Here is a 14,453-nt window from a genome sequence, read left to right on the forward strand (position 1 = left end):
CTGAGAGGTTCAGGCTAGTTGCTTTTGGTGAAGTCTCTCTGAGTTTCAGCTACTCACACTTCTTTCTACCACTGCAAAAGACGTGGCTTTCTTGACTGTGTGGCCTCATTTTGTTATTACTCCTCACTTGGCTCTGCCTCACTGTGCCTGCGCCTAGAGTGCTGTAGAAGCGTTTCATGTTTTCAGACTGCCCTTCATGGTGTCTTCAAAACAACTCTTCTGGCCCCCTTGGGAGCAGGATTGTGTTGCATGGCTCGGCTGGCTGCCAGCCATGCTGGGAAGCAGCCTGCCGCCCAGCTGTGCTGAGGCAGCTTCTCCATCCCTGTAGTGCCTGCAGGAGGGCTGTGTCATGTGAGTACCACACCTGCTCTGAGCCTGCGGACATGCTGCTGTTAAACTGTGCCGTAAGAGTTGCTGACCGCATACTCCATTCCGTGCTCTTCTTTCTATATAGATGTTGTGTGTGCAGTACCAAACCTTGTCTGGCAGCCCATTTCTTCTTTTTCATCAGTTGCTTTCTGCAGCTACAATTTCTCAAAGACTTTCTGGTCATCCAAAAAGTGCAAGTTGGCGTTAGCAGCTTTTTTATTGATGTACTCAAATAATTCAGAGATCAGATAGATCCCTTTCCTGCCACCTTTCTGGCTATACTTTTCTCAGCACCTTTTGAAAGTGTTCCTTCTGTGAAATGAGTTCTTTGCTTTATGACAAGATGCAGTATTTTGGTTTCACTGTTACTCCCATGGCAGCTCTGGTATGGTGTCACTGCTCAGGTCAGAGATAAGTTTTTACTACTGCCAGCCCTGCAGGATGTTAGAGAAATCCAGCCTGTTTTTACTTTCCTCACACATCAGCTTTCACGGTTTGTCCATAGCCCTGGATTGTGGGAGCAAAACTTGCTTTGCTTTTCCTGGAAGTAATCAGTCTTTCACCTAAATTGTGGTTAACCTTAGGGTTGATAAAGCCCAAATGGCTGCTTTGGAAGATTTCAGTTGATAACGGATAATGGTGAAAATCACTTCTGGAAAATTGTTTCATGAGGGTGATTGGGAATCTGCTCATGAGAATCCAACGAGCGGTACAGTGGCAGAAAATTCAACCCCAGGGATGGAGTGCTGATTCTACAGCATTATACTCTGTAGAAGGGACCGACATCCTTCATGCAAGATTTTGCTTCAGAAACCATGATGTGACTACGAGATATGCCTTCACTGGAAGTGGGAGCACAGGTGGTTTGTGAGCACTGTTAAATAAGTAGCTGGCTTGGGAATATTTTGTCTGAAATCCCCTTCAGCCTTTCCAGCACAGCATGATGTGGTGTGGATGGATGTCCTGAGACATCTGTCACCTCCCTGTACAGGAAAGCTTCATTGCTAAGAGGGCAGATGTGGCTGGAAGTCAGAGTGAGGATTAAACTGCAAAGAAAGATGGATTCCTAGATTGGATAGATCCAAACAAGTTATCTGTTTCCAAATGTTGATGATGGCACAACTGGGTATAAAGGTCTGTGCTGGACAGATAAGCCACATCGATATGGGAGGATTTGTGTGGCAGCTTTCTGTGGTATGGGCAGGTTCTGAAAAACTCCTTCTTCCATTAGCTGCTAATGGGAATATCAAATAAATGTTAGATTGCTGCTGCCTTTTTCCCCAAAGGTTTAATAATTTGTTGCAGTTCTGTGATTAAGCTGACTGCTGCTGATTCTCTTGATGGACAGAATGGATCATGGTCTGTTTCTTGGAGTTTCTGCCATTAACTTCAATAATAACAGGATTAAGGCTAAAGCTTCAGAATCTCTGCCTTGTTTATCTAATGAAAAATACACGTTCATAGCTCTTCACAGTCCTTTAGGAAAGCAGTTCACTCACTTCAGTGCAAGCTAGAGCCGGAGCCCATGGGCAGTGCAGTGAGCCCTGCTTTGGGCTAGTGGGCAGGTAGTTTGTAGCGTGGTGTTTCCTTTGTATGCCCCAAGGATCCAGGCCTTTATCTGCTCTTTATCTTTATCAGTGACATCAACAGTGGAACCAAGTGCATCCTCAGCAAGTTTGCAGAGCTGTTTACACTAAGGGTGGTGAGGCACAGGCACAGATTGCCCAGAGATGCGGTGGATGCCCCATCCTGGGAGATGCTCAAGGTCAGGCTGGATGGGGCCCTGAGCACCCTGACCTAGCTGTGGGTGTCCCTGTTCATTGTAGGGGAATTGGACTAAATGGCCTTTAAGGGTCCCTTCTAACTCAAATGATTCGATGATGGTTTGTATTTACCTTTTCTCTTGTGCTGTAGATGGGGCTCCCCTCCAAATCCTCAGCCTACCTCATTTCCATTTGCTCTGCAAGCAACATGCATTTAACCACCTATGTGGATCCTTTTAGCTATGTAGCAGCTTTTTGGAATTGTTAGGTACATTGATTAGAGAAGATTTATGTAAATGAGCAATAAGGCCAGAATAAAGCATGCAATGTGGTGAACCCTTTCTGTGACGTAGAAAGAGCAGAAGAAGGTATCTTATTGTTCAGAAAACATCTGAGCTTGTGTGGTTTTATTTGTGCAGCACTCCCTGTGCTTGTTCCTTTCGGTATGTGCCGCTATACTCTTTCCCTGTGGAAATCAAGGCTTTGAGTCTCCTGAGAGTCCAGGGGAAGGCAGTATTAGTGCCCATGGCCTTGTCTGCAGGCTCAGGTATTTGTCTGCACACCTGCTGTGCATGGTTTAGGCAAGAGATTTTCAAGACTACTCATCTGGATTTGGCTGCTGAGCTAATTTTAGCAGCTGCCTGTAAGAAGATGCTTGCCAGGCCTCTGAGGCTACCTGATATGCAGTGCTGAGATGATCTGGCTTGGGCTTGGGGTGGGACAGAAGAGCAGGGGTGGAGGAGAAGAGGTGTGGGGAGAGGCCTGCAGGAGCAGCACAGGGGTTGCGGGAAGCTGGTATAGGTACAGCATCCACAGACAGACTGTCAGTAAGCTGTACAGGTCAGGACTGAGGGCACATTAGCTGATGCATGTGCGGGAAGGAAGCTTTAGTCTGTGAAATCATTTTCTTGCTTGCATGCACAACGTTCACTCAGAAATATACGGATAAAATAATCCTTTGGCTTTCTGCTTGCTGTATTCTTAATGTTTCATTCATAGCTTTATAGGCTTCTTCAAATATTCATGTATCATATCATAAGTGAAAGAGAGAAAAATACTTCTCTTGCAGGCTCAAAAGCAAATGGGAAAAAAATAAACTCAAATCCCAGAGTGCTAGGATAACATTTTTAAAAAACAGGAGGAACCAATGATTTTTATTATTATTTTTTTAATAAGCATGGTAGCTCAGGGGCCCAGTAATACTTCATTATATTAAATTTGAACAGTGAGCTGACCTATTGTACTAATACTTGTAATTGCAAAGGAAAATTAAATTACCTCCCATTGTCTGAAGGACCAGTAGACTGTGGAAGAGGAAGGAGGCCATAGTATGGAGCTAGGACAGAGCTACGAAGTCTCGGGGGCGATGGCCAGGGCCATTGATGGTGCCGAGCAGTGGGACTGGTGTTGTACGGTCAGTGCCTCTTTGCAGCCTTCGGGGCAGGGTTTCTGATGGCACGCAGGTGAGCCAGGACACAACAACGCTCCCCCGGCTATGCAACCTTAGATAAATTGCTTAGGAAATCACTTTCAAACAAGCATAGATAAAATTAGGTACCTCTGTGCAAAGGTGCCTGCTTCTCTGAGGCCTGAGCTGGCAAGCCTGGGTAAATTAGCGCTTTTGGACTCCTGCCCATTTCTGAGTTTGCAAAATGTTCCCTTTAGCCTCTCTTTGCTGGTTTCACCATCTGTCAAATGGGGATGTTAATACTGACTCAGTCTTTGTACAGAGTTTTAAGCTTCTGAGACTCAAAGTGCGTGATAATAAGTGTTAGTAATTACAGTACCGTCATAGCATGCAACCGAGTCTCTGGAGACAGCTTGCTGCTTGAAGGACAAGCAAAAGTCATAGCTAAGGCACAGTGCTCACTACTTTTGGAGAGGATTTGGTATATTTTGCTGTGTGATCTCTGTTACAGGCTTCACTATGGTTACTCTGAAAGCTGGGCCTAGACTGTGGCTTTCTAGGGGGACCCCCATTGTATCCAGACCTCCCCTGGCGAGGCTCTTGCTGAGCTGCAGCTTGGGTCATGCCAGGCCCTGATGGCAAGCGTGGCTGTCCCCTGCTCCTTTCCCTTCCCTTCCCCACCTGCATCTCATTCCTCTGCCTTTGCTTGGGGGGTGATTTTTGGGAGCCCTGGTGCGGTGCTCACCAGCATCACTTCCATGTTGCTGCCATGTCCCTAGCCTCTGCCTGGCATGTAGCCCTAAGCAGCTCACACATCGCATTGGGCCATGGCCATTGCTCACTGAACGTTGTCTTCTGCTAAACAGCTTCTCCTGCTTTTCCCAGTGCGACATTAACTTTCTCCCTGTTTTCTTCTTTCTCTCTGTCTGTCTCTTGTTGTTCTTCTCTCCCCACAGCTCTGCTGCTCACCCAAGGTAAGACTGCTTCTTCTCCTTTCCTCATCCTGCTCTGCCTGTTTTTGTCCTCTTTAGTCAGCCCTGTCTGTCTGTATTTGCTGTGTGCAGGAGCAAGGTACCACCCCAGCTCCAAGTGCTCCTGTCCAGCAGGGGCTGAGTCAGAATTGTGCATTAAGACCATAACATTACTGATGCCTGAGAGCCTTCCTCCCCATTCCAGAAATTTCCCTGCAGTTTCAGCAAATGGCCCAGCCAGGGCCTGCAGCTTTGACCCCAACTCTTCTTCCTGAGGCAGCTCCGGGGGTTTTGCTCCTCATACATCGGGTTTTCCTGCAATCACAGAACCCTTTGGCCAGAGCAGGCACATGAGAGGTCCCCACTGCTATGCCGGAGGCCACTCAGTGCCAGCAGCACAGCTGAGATGTGATGGGCTCTTGATCTTCACCTCCCCATAGCAGCATTTACCTTTATTAGTAATTTCATTGCCTGAAATCCCCATTATGCTGGTCTATCTCAATCACACATAGTGGTGATTTATGTCTCCTGTATTTTCTCAGTCCTTCAATCCCAGGTATGATTACAGTTCAATTTGCACTAAAGAAACATTTATCAAAAGCTCAAAGCCAGGTGAGCAGGGTGCAGGGAAAAGCTGGCAGCTTGGCATGCCAAGTTGAAAACCAACAGCCTTGTGTGTAGCAGTAGAAGCTGTGAGTCCTGCAGTGGCTGCAGTAATGTGGGGGCTGTTTGCAGGCTTCAGAACCCCTAAGAAGAGCTCTGTGCTCCTTCGGCTCACCATGGACAGTGGGTTTTAGTAGGCTTTGTTGCAGGTGAAGTCAAAGTGCTGATTGCGTTTATTCATAACACCCAAGCTATGCTGCAAACTGACAGTATCTCTGCCATGAAAGCTTCTGTCTCTGCAGTTTTTAGGAGGATGCCAAATGTGCTGTGCAGGGATGGCCTGAGCCTACAGGAGATGGGGCTAATTAGGAAATTGCTAGTGGCAGGCAGAAATCCCTAGCTCCCCAAGTATCAGCTTGGGGTGTTTATGGAAAACTCCTCTGAGTAGTTTGGATGGCTTCCTTTGTTACTCTTTCAACTCCAGGATGACTAGGAATAAGTTGAGCACAGCCTCCTTCCCAGTAATTTCATTGCTTTAATTCAGTAGCTGCCTAATTTGATCAGAAACTCGGGAACCAAATAATCTGTGTTTAAAATAATATAACTTTCTCCCTCTGTTGCAATCCAGCTTGATTGCTTTTGGCAGCTGTTAGTGGATACTGTGGTCACCAGCTCTAAGAAGCTGATCTCCAACTAATGGTGAGGTTTGTGGGGCACAGCCTCCTGCTGTCCCCTGTGCTGGGATGCCCCATGCCCCTGGGGCACACAGTGAGTACTTGGCTGCGTTCTGGTCTGGCAACACTCGCTCCTGGAGTATATTGCTGGAATGTCACTCAGCAGCCATCATGGCTAATAAGGAGAGAAGTGATGTTCTCATTTAGTCCATGTCATGTTAGATTTAGCTTACACAGAAGTGCAGGAATCTTTGTAAAAACAGCTTTGTTGAGAGTTCTGGGGGAGTCTTCCAGTCCTCTCCCTCACAGACCATCTCCCATGTTCCCCTTCCCTTGCATGGCACAGCCCCTGCTTGCCATCTTTTTGCAGAAGTTCCCTGCATGCATGAAGAAGAACCTGCATGCATGAAGAAGAACCTGCATGCAACACAGATGGGGAGATGAGCCCAAGCGCGAACACGTTTTGTGTCCAGGTGGCCTTTAGTTGGAGGATATTGGAGAGCCTGAGTGTGCCAACCCCTGCAGACCTATTCCTGGGAAAACAGGGCTGTGAGTTTCACACGAGGCAGCACTGCTGGGCTGGGAAAGCCTTTGGCTCAGGTTCTGCTGTGCTATTTGCGTTCACCAAACTCCAAGGCAGACTTCTGAGCTTTTCTTGGGCTTAGGATGTTTGGATTCTTATCTGTATGAGGAATTACCAAACTTTAGCTACTTATCTACCCTCACTTCCACATATTCATCCAGATCAAAGAAATAGTAGTTCTAAAAATGTTTCTTTGTGCATTGAAATTCATGGGCCCGCTTTCTGCATGTGTTGCTGCCCGCTTTGTGGTGAGAAGGCTGAGGAGCAGGGCCACCAGCAAGGGCCTGAGAGCAGGGCAGCAGGGAACTCATAGAATCACAGAATAGCCCAAGTTGGATCCTTGGGTCCCCGTAAGGAGTATTAAGTCCAACTATAAAATCTGTGCATTGGCTGTGTTAGCACTCCTCTCATGGATGCACAGTTTCCCAGTTAGCACTAAGGACACTGGAGCGTGTATGTTGGATGCATCACGCCTCAAAAATAGCTTTCAGAGCTAAGTAAGCAGATTCCTCCCATTTTAGACAGTGGCACAGGCTGTGCGTGCATGTGTATGTGCATGTGTTTCTTTAAAGGGCATATAAATATGCCAGCCTCCACTGCCAGTGCATCTCTTAGCCAGCAGCCTTCCCAAGTTGTGACTGATAGATTGACAGTCCTCTGGAGAGAAGAGCTCATTCACACGCTGTGTTTATTTTGTGTAGCTAGGATTATATTTTATTGAGCTGCAACAAAAATCCCACTTTAATTGTCGCTTTAATTTCTTCCTAGCAGCACAGTCCCCAGAAGGGGTGACCTTCATGCAGATCTGTGCCCACTCTAGAAATGGATGGATATGAGATAGCTGGAGGGGTGTGAAATGGCCTTCGTAGCAGTCTTTCATGAATGCATTGCTAGTTTTAATCCAATTTATTCAGAAAGTGACAGGGAATGGAGACTGGCCCGTGGCTGTTTGGTAGTCTTGCAGCATTTCCTAGGTGATAGACATCTACCTCTCCAGCAGTGTTGCTGGGCCTTGCCATTGCTTGTTTCAGTGCAAAGCTGGCAGTGGACTTTATCTAATTGATTTACAATGTACCCAGACAATGTCCAATTCCCACTTGTTCCCAGTGCTCTGAAGGGCAAGTGAGCATTCAGGTGTAGTGCATGCTGTGGGAATGCTGCTCTGCTTTCCCCTTTCCTAGGGGAAAAAAACAGAAGGAGCTGCCACCCAGCCTTTGCTCTTGCAGACTGGCAGGTCTCCCTTGCCTGTAACAGCCCACGAGCAACCTGGTATGAGGAGCTGATGATGAGTACCTGGTGCATAAGACTCAGCTTGTGTAGCCTGAGCAGTCTGCTCACCTCCTGTAGCCCAGATGGGCTGTTATTCCTTGGTGGTCACAGACCTACATCCCAGTGCAAACAGGGTTTTGGGGACGGCTCTGTCCCCACCTTCCTCTTCCTGGGGAGGAGGTGACAGCTGTCCTGGAGGCCCTGGTGAGCTCCTGTTCTTGCCAGGCATATCCAGACCTTATCAGGCTTAATTGGGGTTGACAGCTGGGAGTCCAGGGTACAATCCGCATTGAGGAGTAGGTGCAGATGCTGATACAAACAGAAATCAGGCTAGTTAATAATTAAGCTGCAGTTTGGCAGAGTTCACCTTGTCAGGTTTGACCTTCCAAATTAAAAAAGTCTGTCTCTCTCATCCAGCTCAGCTGCTGGGCCTCTGCTTATGGGGCTCCACTCAGCATCCAGTGGGAACAAACAGAATCGGCAAGCTCAGTTCGGTTTGTGTCTTAAGTTAGGATGAAAGACTTAGGTTTAACATTTTCAAATTCACCTCTGAAATTTGTTAGGTTTCTGTACTTTGCGTAACAGGTTCTCTTTCCTGTTGCATATTTGGAAATATTCCAGATGTATTTCTGCTTTTTGCAGCCCTGGGGCATGTCCAGAGAAGGGCAGCAAAGCTGGCAAGGGGTCTGGAGCATAGACCTTATGAGGAGCAGCTGAAGGAGCTGTGAATGTTCAGTCTGGGGAAGAGGATGCTCAGGGGAAACTTTATCGCACTCCACAATGAACTGAAGGGAGGCTGTAGAGGGCTGGGGGTCAGCCTCTTCTCTTGTGTAGTGATAGAACCAAAGGGAATGGCCTCAAGTTGTGCCATTCAATTGGATGTTAGGAAATACTTTTTCTCCAAAAGAGTGGTCAGGCGCTGGAATGGGCTGCCCAGGGAGGTGGTGGAGTCACCAACCCTGGAGATGTTCGAGAAATGTTTAGATGTTGTGCTGAGGGATGTAGTTTAGTGGGAAGTATTGGTGATAGGGAGACAATTGGACTGGATGATCTTGAAGGTCTTTTCCAACCTTGATGATTCTGTGATACATGAGTCGTGCAGGAATCATCTCCTTTTGCAGCTGAAGTAAGCTTCCTCTGTGAATGTCTCTGTGAGATACCATATCAGGCATGCTACATGTCAGTTGACACCTACTTGCAGCTCATATCTGAGGGTTTTAGCACGGGAGTGGTATTCAACAACCTGCCTGCAGTGCACACCCTTGACATGGCTTCTTGGGTGACCACATTTCTTCCTCAGTGCTACAGTTCACTGTATTCACTACAGAGGAGCTGTGTGGGGGCAGCTGGACCTCCCTTACTCAGGTCTTGGGACATGCTGTCAGCAGGCTGCAGCTCTCCAGCTCTGGCCATCACCTGGCAAGGCCTTGGTCATGAAGGTGCCACTTCTACTGACACTTCACAGTACTGCACGTTCCACAGACACCTGCCAGCAGTCAGAGGTCCTGGGCACAGCGTTCTGTGTAGCCCTGGATTGGCCCGCTCCTCAGAGTGCTGCTGCAGCTCTCGCACTGCCCTGCCTGGTGTAGGCACATCAAACAGCATGAGCAAGGAGGCAGGGGTTGAGATAAGTCTGTGTTGGATGCTGCTTCCCGCAGGGAGGAGAGCATGTTCTGTGGTGCGTGCATTTAGGGACCTGTCTGAAGATGGCTAAGATTTGCATGAGACTCTGTTGTCTTGCCATATCAGAAGCTTTTGTCAAATCAGTTAAAGCAGGGACTGAGATGTTTGTGTGTTGTTTTTTTTTTTTGTTGATTTTTTTTTTAGCACTTCTCCTGTCGTTGTTAAGCTGGGGAAATTTAATCCAAGATTCCCAGCCTTCTGGGAAGACACTTGCTTTCTTTCTCTGCTGCATGACAGGAGCTGGTGGGCAAGAGCCTGGTGCTGCTAGCTGCAGCCCATGTCTGCTCTGATGGTATTACTTTCCAGGGAAGGTCGTAGTGAGCCAGATTGCCAGCAAATCTGGGTTGTGCAGCCCTGCTGGGATGGCTAGCTGTTGTGCTTCATCCTCAGCTCCCTGCTGTGGGTACACACCAGCACCATCTGCTATGCTGGGCCCCTGAAGAGCTGTGGGTGCTTCCTCCTGTGAGCTTCTAATTGTGGGGGGGGTGAGCCACACTTGGAACAACTGATGTGTAAGCACCTGAATCTTTGATGTCAGATACAGCTTGTCATCCTCATACACTTCTGGATAGAGGCAGAGACTAGATTTTCTAGGTCTCTGTCTTGGAGAAAGAGATTAAGGCTGCACAAACTCCTTGTTCGTGTGAATATAAGTAGCTTGAATCTTGCCTCCAAATGTAGCATACAACATAAGGTTTCTCAAAGTATCCCCTCTGGAGCCACTTGGCCTTTGCCTGCCATCATCCTCTATCCTTCCACCACCCTGAGTAGCTCCAGCTGCTCTGCTCTTCTGTTTCTGTCAGTACTTGTAAACTTCTGGGGATTCCAAATCCACAGGACATGTGTTGGAGTTAGGCAGTGATGGTTTTGATGTACTTCATTGATTTCGAGTGATGGATGTGGTTGTTTGTGCTTCTGTGATGGGCTATAGGAATACCACTTGACGTAGGAGTTCTCATACATCTTATAAACCCTGCAGTCTCACAAGGCTTACAGTCTCTGCAGTCAGTCTAGCAGGGCTGACAAAGGGAAGGCAGAGTTTACAATTGGATTCCACTGGGAGTTTATCACTTCTGTGCAGTTTTGGTGAGGAGTAAGAGATCTGCTGGAGTCCACGTGGGATTGGTCACATCTGAGGCATTACCTGGGGTGTCTGTAAACTCAACAGGAAGCCTTGGTAATACCTGATCCACTACTTGGCCAGAATGGGATGCTGTTCCTTTGTGGTACCTCCCCAGATTCTGCTGAGCTCCCGCAACTCAGCATTTATCATCCAAGAGCACCAATGCAGGCTGAAGATTTGTTTTCTTTTTAGAGACAGCCATGCTCTATATGCTCTCAGTGACTGATAGGCAAAAATCTTGGTCCTTTGTTCCCATGGCCCAGCACCCCACTCCTGCCCCAGGTCTCTGTGTTACTGCAGGGAGCTGCAAGGGAGCTGCTGCCTGCAGCTCAGTGTTGGTCTTGCTTTTGCAGAAGTGGCTGAAAGGAAGCTGACAGTTGAAGAAGAGGAAGCCAAGAGGATTGCAGAGATGGGCAAACCAATACTTGGCGAACACCCCAAACTAGAAGTCATCATTGAGGAGTCATATGAGTTCAAGGTCAGTGGTTGTCCCAGGAGTCCTCCAGGGGGGGGAAGCTGTGTGGCAGTGAAGAGCTGCCATGGAAAGCAGGGTTGAGGAGGCCAGGTATGGCTGCGTCTACAGGGGGAGGAAAAAGAGTGTGTGATACAATAGAGGGTAGGGAAAGACTGAATAAATGCCAGGAGATGTAGCTGCTGGTAGGCAGAGGTTAAGAGAGAAAGACAGGGGAGTCCTGCTAGAAGCAGATGCCACCATGCCAGAAAAGCAAACTGTGCAAGGCAGGATTGACAGAAAGGAGCTGAGCTTTGGAGAAAGGAGTACCAAAAAAGCAAACTCTGGTGAAGTACAGCTCATGATGTACTGGGTTGGGAGTTACCAGTGGGTTCAGCATGGGGCTTCTGATAGGAGCATTTTTGTGGCACCACCACAGTTTGACAAGGGGCAGAAGGGAAGGTCAGCTTTGCCTGCTAGCAAAGGGTCTAATTGCTGTGCATCTTTATTCCCACAACAGAGCACTGTGGACAAGCTCATTAAGAAGACAAACCTAGCTTTGGTTGTAGGGACACATTCCTGGAGGGACCAGTTTTTGGAGGCCATCACCGTCAGTGCAGGTGAGAGGGAGATCAGCAACCCCATACCAGCATCCCCTGGGCATGTGCAGCCAGGGATGAGATGTGTCTGAGCTTATGAGGCAAATTCTTCCAATTTCTGAGTTAATCTTTCCCCTCCAAGAGGTCACTTATACCCTCACACAGGTGTGACACTTCTTGCTGGGAAGGGTCCATCAGCCCATGATTTGGAGCAGGTGGACCAAGAGAGCCCTCTAGTTTCCCTCAGTGGCACTCATTTCTATAACTTTCTGCTGTGTGATTTCGTGGTGTCTCTCAGCAGTGATTTCCACAGGGTAACTAGGTACTCTATGATGGTCTGTGGCTGGGGATGAGAACAGGACAGCCCCTAAAAGTGTTGCTCAATGTCTCACAGCCACACAGGGTGGATGTGTGCTCCTGAGGTGTCCTAGTTGTTCTTCCATCTTGCTGAGCCCCACCACTGCCACTGAGGGCTCCGGCAGCTGCTAAGTCCCACCAGCTCATTCCCATGGTGGTGGCTGGCACCAATGCGGTACACCTCCATGCTGCTTTGTGGGGGGAGGGAGGCAGCCCCCCAGTCTTGCACCCAGTGGCCGGGCTGGAGAAGTGCAGCAGAAGGTGGGTGGCCTTGAGGATGCTCAATCATATGAGCTGGACCTCTTATTCCATGTTTGCAGCAGGTGACGAAGATGAGGATGAGTCTGGTGAAGAGCGCCTGCCATCCTGCTTCGACTACGTGATGCACTTCCTGACCGTCTTCTGGAAGGTGCTGTTTGCCTGCGTGCCCCCCACCGAGTACTGCAATGGCTGGGCCTGCTTCGTTGTCTCCATCCTCATCATTGGCATGCTCACAGCTGTCATCGGTGACCTCGCCTCCCACTTCGGCTGCACCATCGGCCTCAAGGACTCGGTGACCGCCGTTGTGTTTGTAGCCTTCGGCACCTCCGTACCAGGTGGGGAGGCTATGGGGAGGGGATGGGGGGTCCAGCGGAGATTGGGGTCCATGTCCCAGCTGTCTGGTAGCATACCTGAGCCTCCCTCATCCCCCAGCATGAAGGGTTGCCCGTTTCTCCTGCTGGACCCTGATGATCCCTCCTTCCCCCGCAGACACATTTGCCAGCAAAGCTGCAGCCATCCAGGACGTGTACGCCGATGCCTCAATCAGCAATGTCACAGGCAGCAACGCCGTCAACGTCTTCCTGGGCATTGGGCTGGCATGGTCGGTGGCGGCGATCTACTGGGCGTCACAGGGGCAGGAGTTCCAGGTGTCAGCCGGTACCCTGGCCTTCTCTGTCACCCTCTTCACCATCTTCGCCTTCATCTGCATCAGCGTTCTCCTCTACCGCCGGCGGCCCCACCTCGGGGGAGAGCTGGGTGGTCCCCGGGGTTGCAAACTGGCCACGACATTGCTCTTTGTCAGCCTGTGGCTGCTGTACATCCTTTTTGCCACCCTGGAAGCCTATTGCTACATCAAGGGGTTTTAGGCGGCAGAGAGACGGTGCCGCAGAGGGAGGGACCCCCTCCTCCATTACCTCACTGGACACCGGCCCTGGATGAGTGGTTTCACCAGGATGGACGGCTGTCAGCTCGCCACCCTGACAGGTGCCAGGATGGGCAGATCCATCACGGGACGATAAAGAAATCCACGAAAACCACCCCAAAAAATGATGCAAAAGAAAAGAAAGCAACAATGGCAAGCATTTAAAGGGACAAAATGAAGTAAACCCAGCCACTGACTCCAATCCATGTGACTAAGAAGTCTCAGCCATCTCCCAAGGCCACCTCTCACACAGGTTCGTTTCCTCTTCTCCAGAGCACCCCTCCGCTGTAAGGAGATGCTTTCTTGTTTTTACTCTTTAGGAATTGCAGAAGTCTGATAGGAAATTTTTTGGGTTTTTTTTTTTTTTTTGCCTATTGCTTTATAGTTTGGGGGGGAGTGCACATGGCTTGATTTTTTTTATTATTATTATTTTTTATTTTTTTATTTTTACTACTTAGACAGAAAAATGTTAGAAGTTTAAAATCTAAAGCTTCAAGCTGCCGTCAGTGCTGGAATCGAAGGTGTACTTTTTGAAGCCACAACAGACTCTGACACTGTCAAAGAACTTTTTCAATCTCACAAGTTTCCTCCCCCGCCTCCATCCATTTCTTTCTTTTTTAAGAGCATCACAGGACTGATATATTTTTAATACAGACACACACATACATACACACAGCACACCAGTTCAGTGATGAAGGCTGAAGCATGTAGCATCTCAATCACCTGCCTGGGCTAAGAAAAAAAAAAAGGAGGAAAAAACCAAAACAACCAACCTTCTAATATAATATGTATAATGTATATTTTGACTATGGCATTTCTCTTTGTGTAATTAACTTTGAGCTTGTGGTACTGAAGGAAGAGAAAATGATGTGAATGGGCGAGAGATAGTGAAATGAACAGCGGCACAGTCACAGCCGGCTGAGGGGTCCGTGAGATTGCATAGGCTGCTCAAGATGGGGGCCTGGCACAGCCCTGTCCTGTAGGCCTCAGTGGATGTGGGAGTGAATCCCAGTAACACGCTGCTCTGTTGTACCGAAGTGAGCAGGAAGCCTCCGTGTGTCTCCCACAGCTCTCTCAGCGCTGGCCTTTCAGGTTGAGGTTAGGTCTAAACACGCAGGTTGGTGAACAGGAATGGGGTCCCTGTCCCACCCATCACCCCCTCATGCTCCATGAAAAGGACCAGGCTTCAAACTGCTGTCCACCCGCAGTCCTGTGCAACCCCAGCACACCCCCGGAGAGCAGACAGGCAGACAGGCACACCCTTTTCATCTCAAGTGCTTTTCTTTTTCAGGAAAAAAAAAACAAAAGCAAGAGTATGAATTACATGAATTACATCAACGGCTGCAAATCAAAATGTTGGGTTGGTAATAAAATTAAATAAAACTTATACCTATATCTATACAAACAGTTCTATCTA

General features: G+C 48.5%; 1 protein-coding gene across 8 annotated transcripts in view; it reads left to right on the forward strand.

Annotated features, from left to right (window-relative positions):
- Positions 1-14,359, forward strand: part of SLC8A3 (solute carrier family 8 member A3) — a 99,144-nt gene extending 84,785 nt beyond the window's left edge. For 4 of the 8 annotated variants that reach the window (XM_048949780.1, XM_048949779.1, XM_048949773.1 and 1 more), the window contains 5 exons: positions 4,497-4,514; positions 10,800-10,924; positions 11,418-11,517; positions 12,174-12,449; positions 12,604-14,359. In XM_048949780.1, the coding sequence (XP_048805737.1) occupies positions 4,497-4,514; positions 10,800-10,924; positions 11,418-11,517; positions 12,174-12,449; positions 12,604-12,980 (896 nt within the window). In that variant the 3' untranslated portion in view covers positions 12,981-14,359. The remainder of the gene's footprint in view (positions 1-4,496; positions 4,515-10,799; positions 10,925-11,417; positions 11,518-12,173; positions 12,450-12,603) is intronic. The other 4 variants (XM_048949775.1, XM_048949776.1, XM_048949777.1 and 1 more) reach the window with 2 other exon arrangements.
- The last annotated feature ends 94 nt before the right edge of the window (positions 14,360-14,453 follow it).

The sequence above is a fragment of the Lagopus muta genome, chromosome 6, assembly GCF_023343835.1.
Source record: "Lagopus muta isolate bLagMut1 chromosome 6, bLagMut1 primary, whole genome shotgun sequence".
In the NCBI taxonomy this organism is placed as follows: Eukaryota; Metazoa; Chordata; class Aves; order Galliformes; family Phasianidae; genus Lagopus; species Lagopus muta.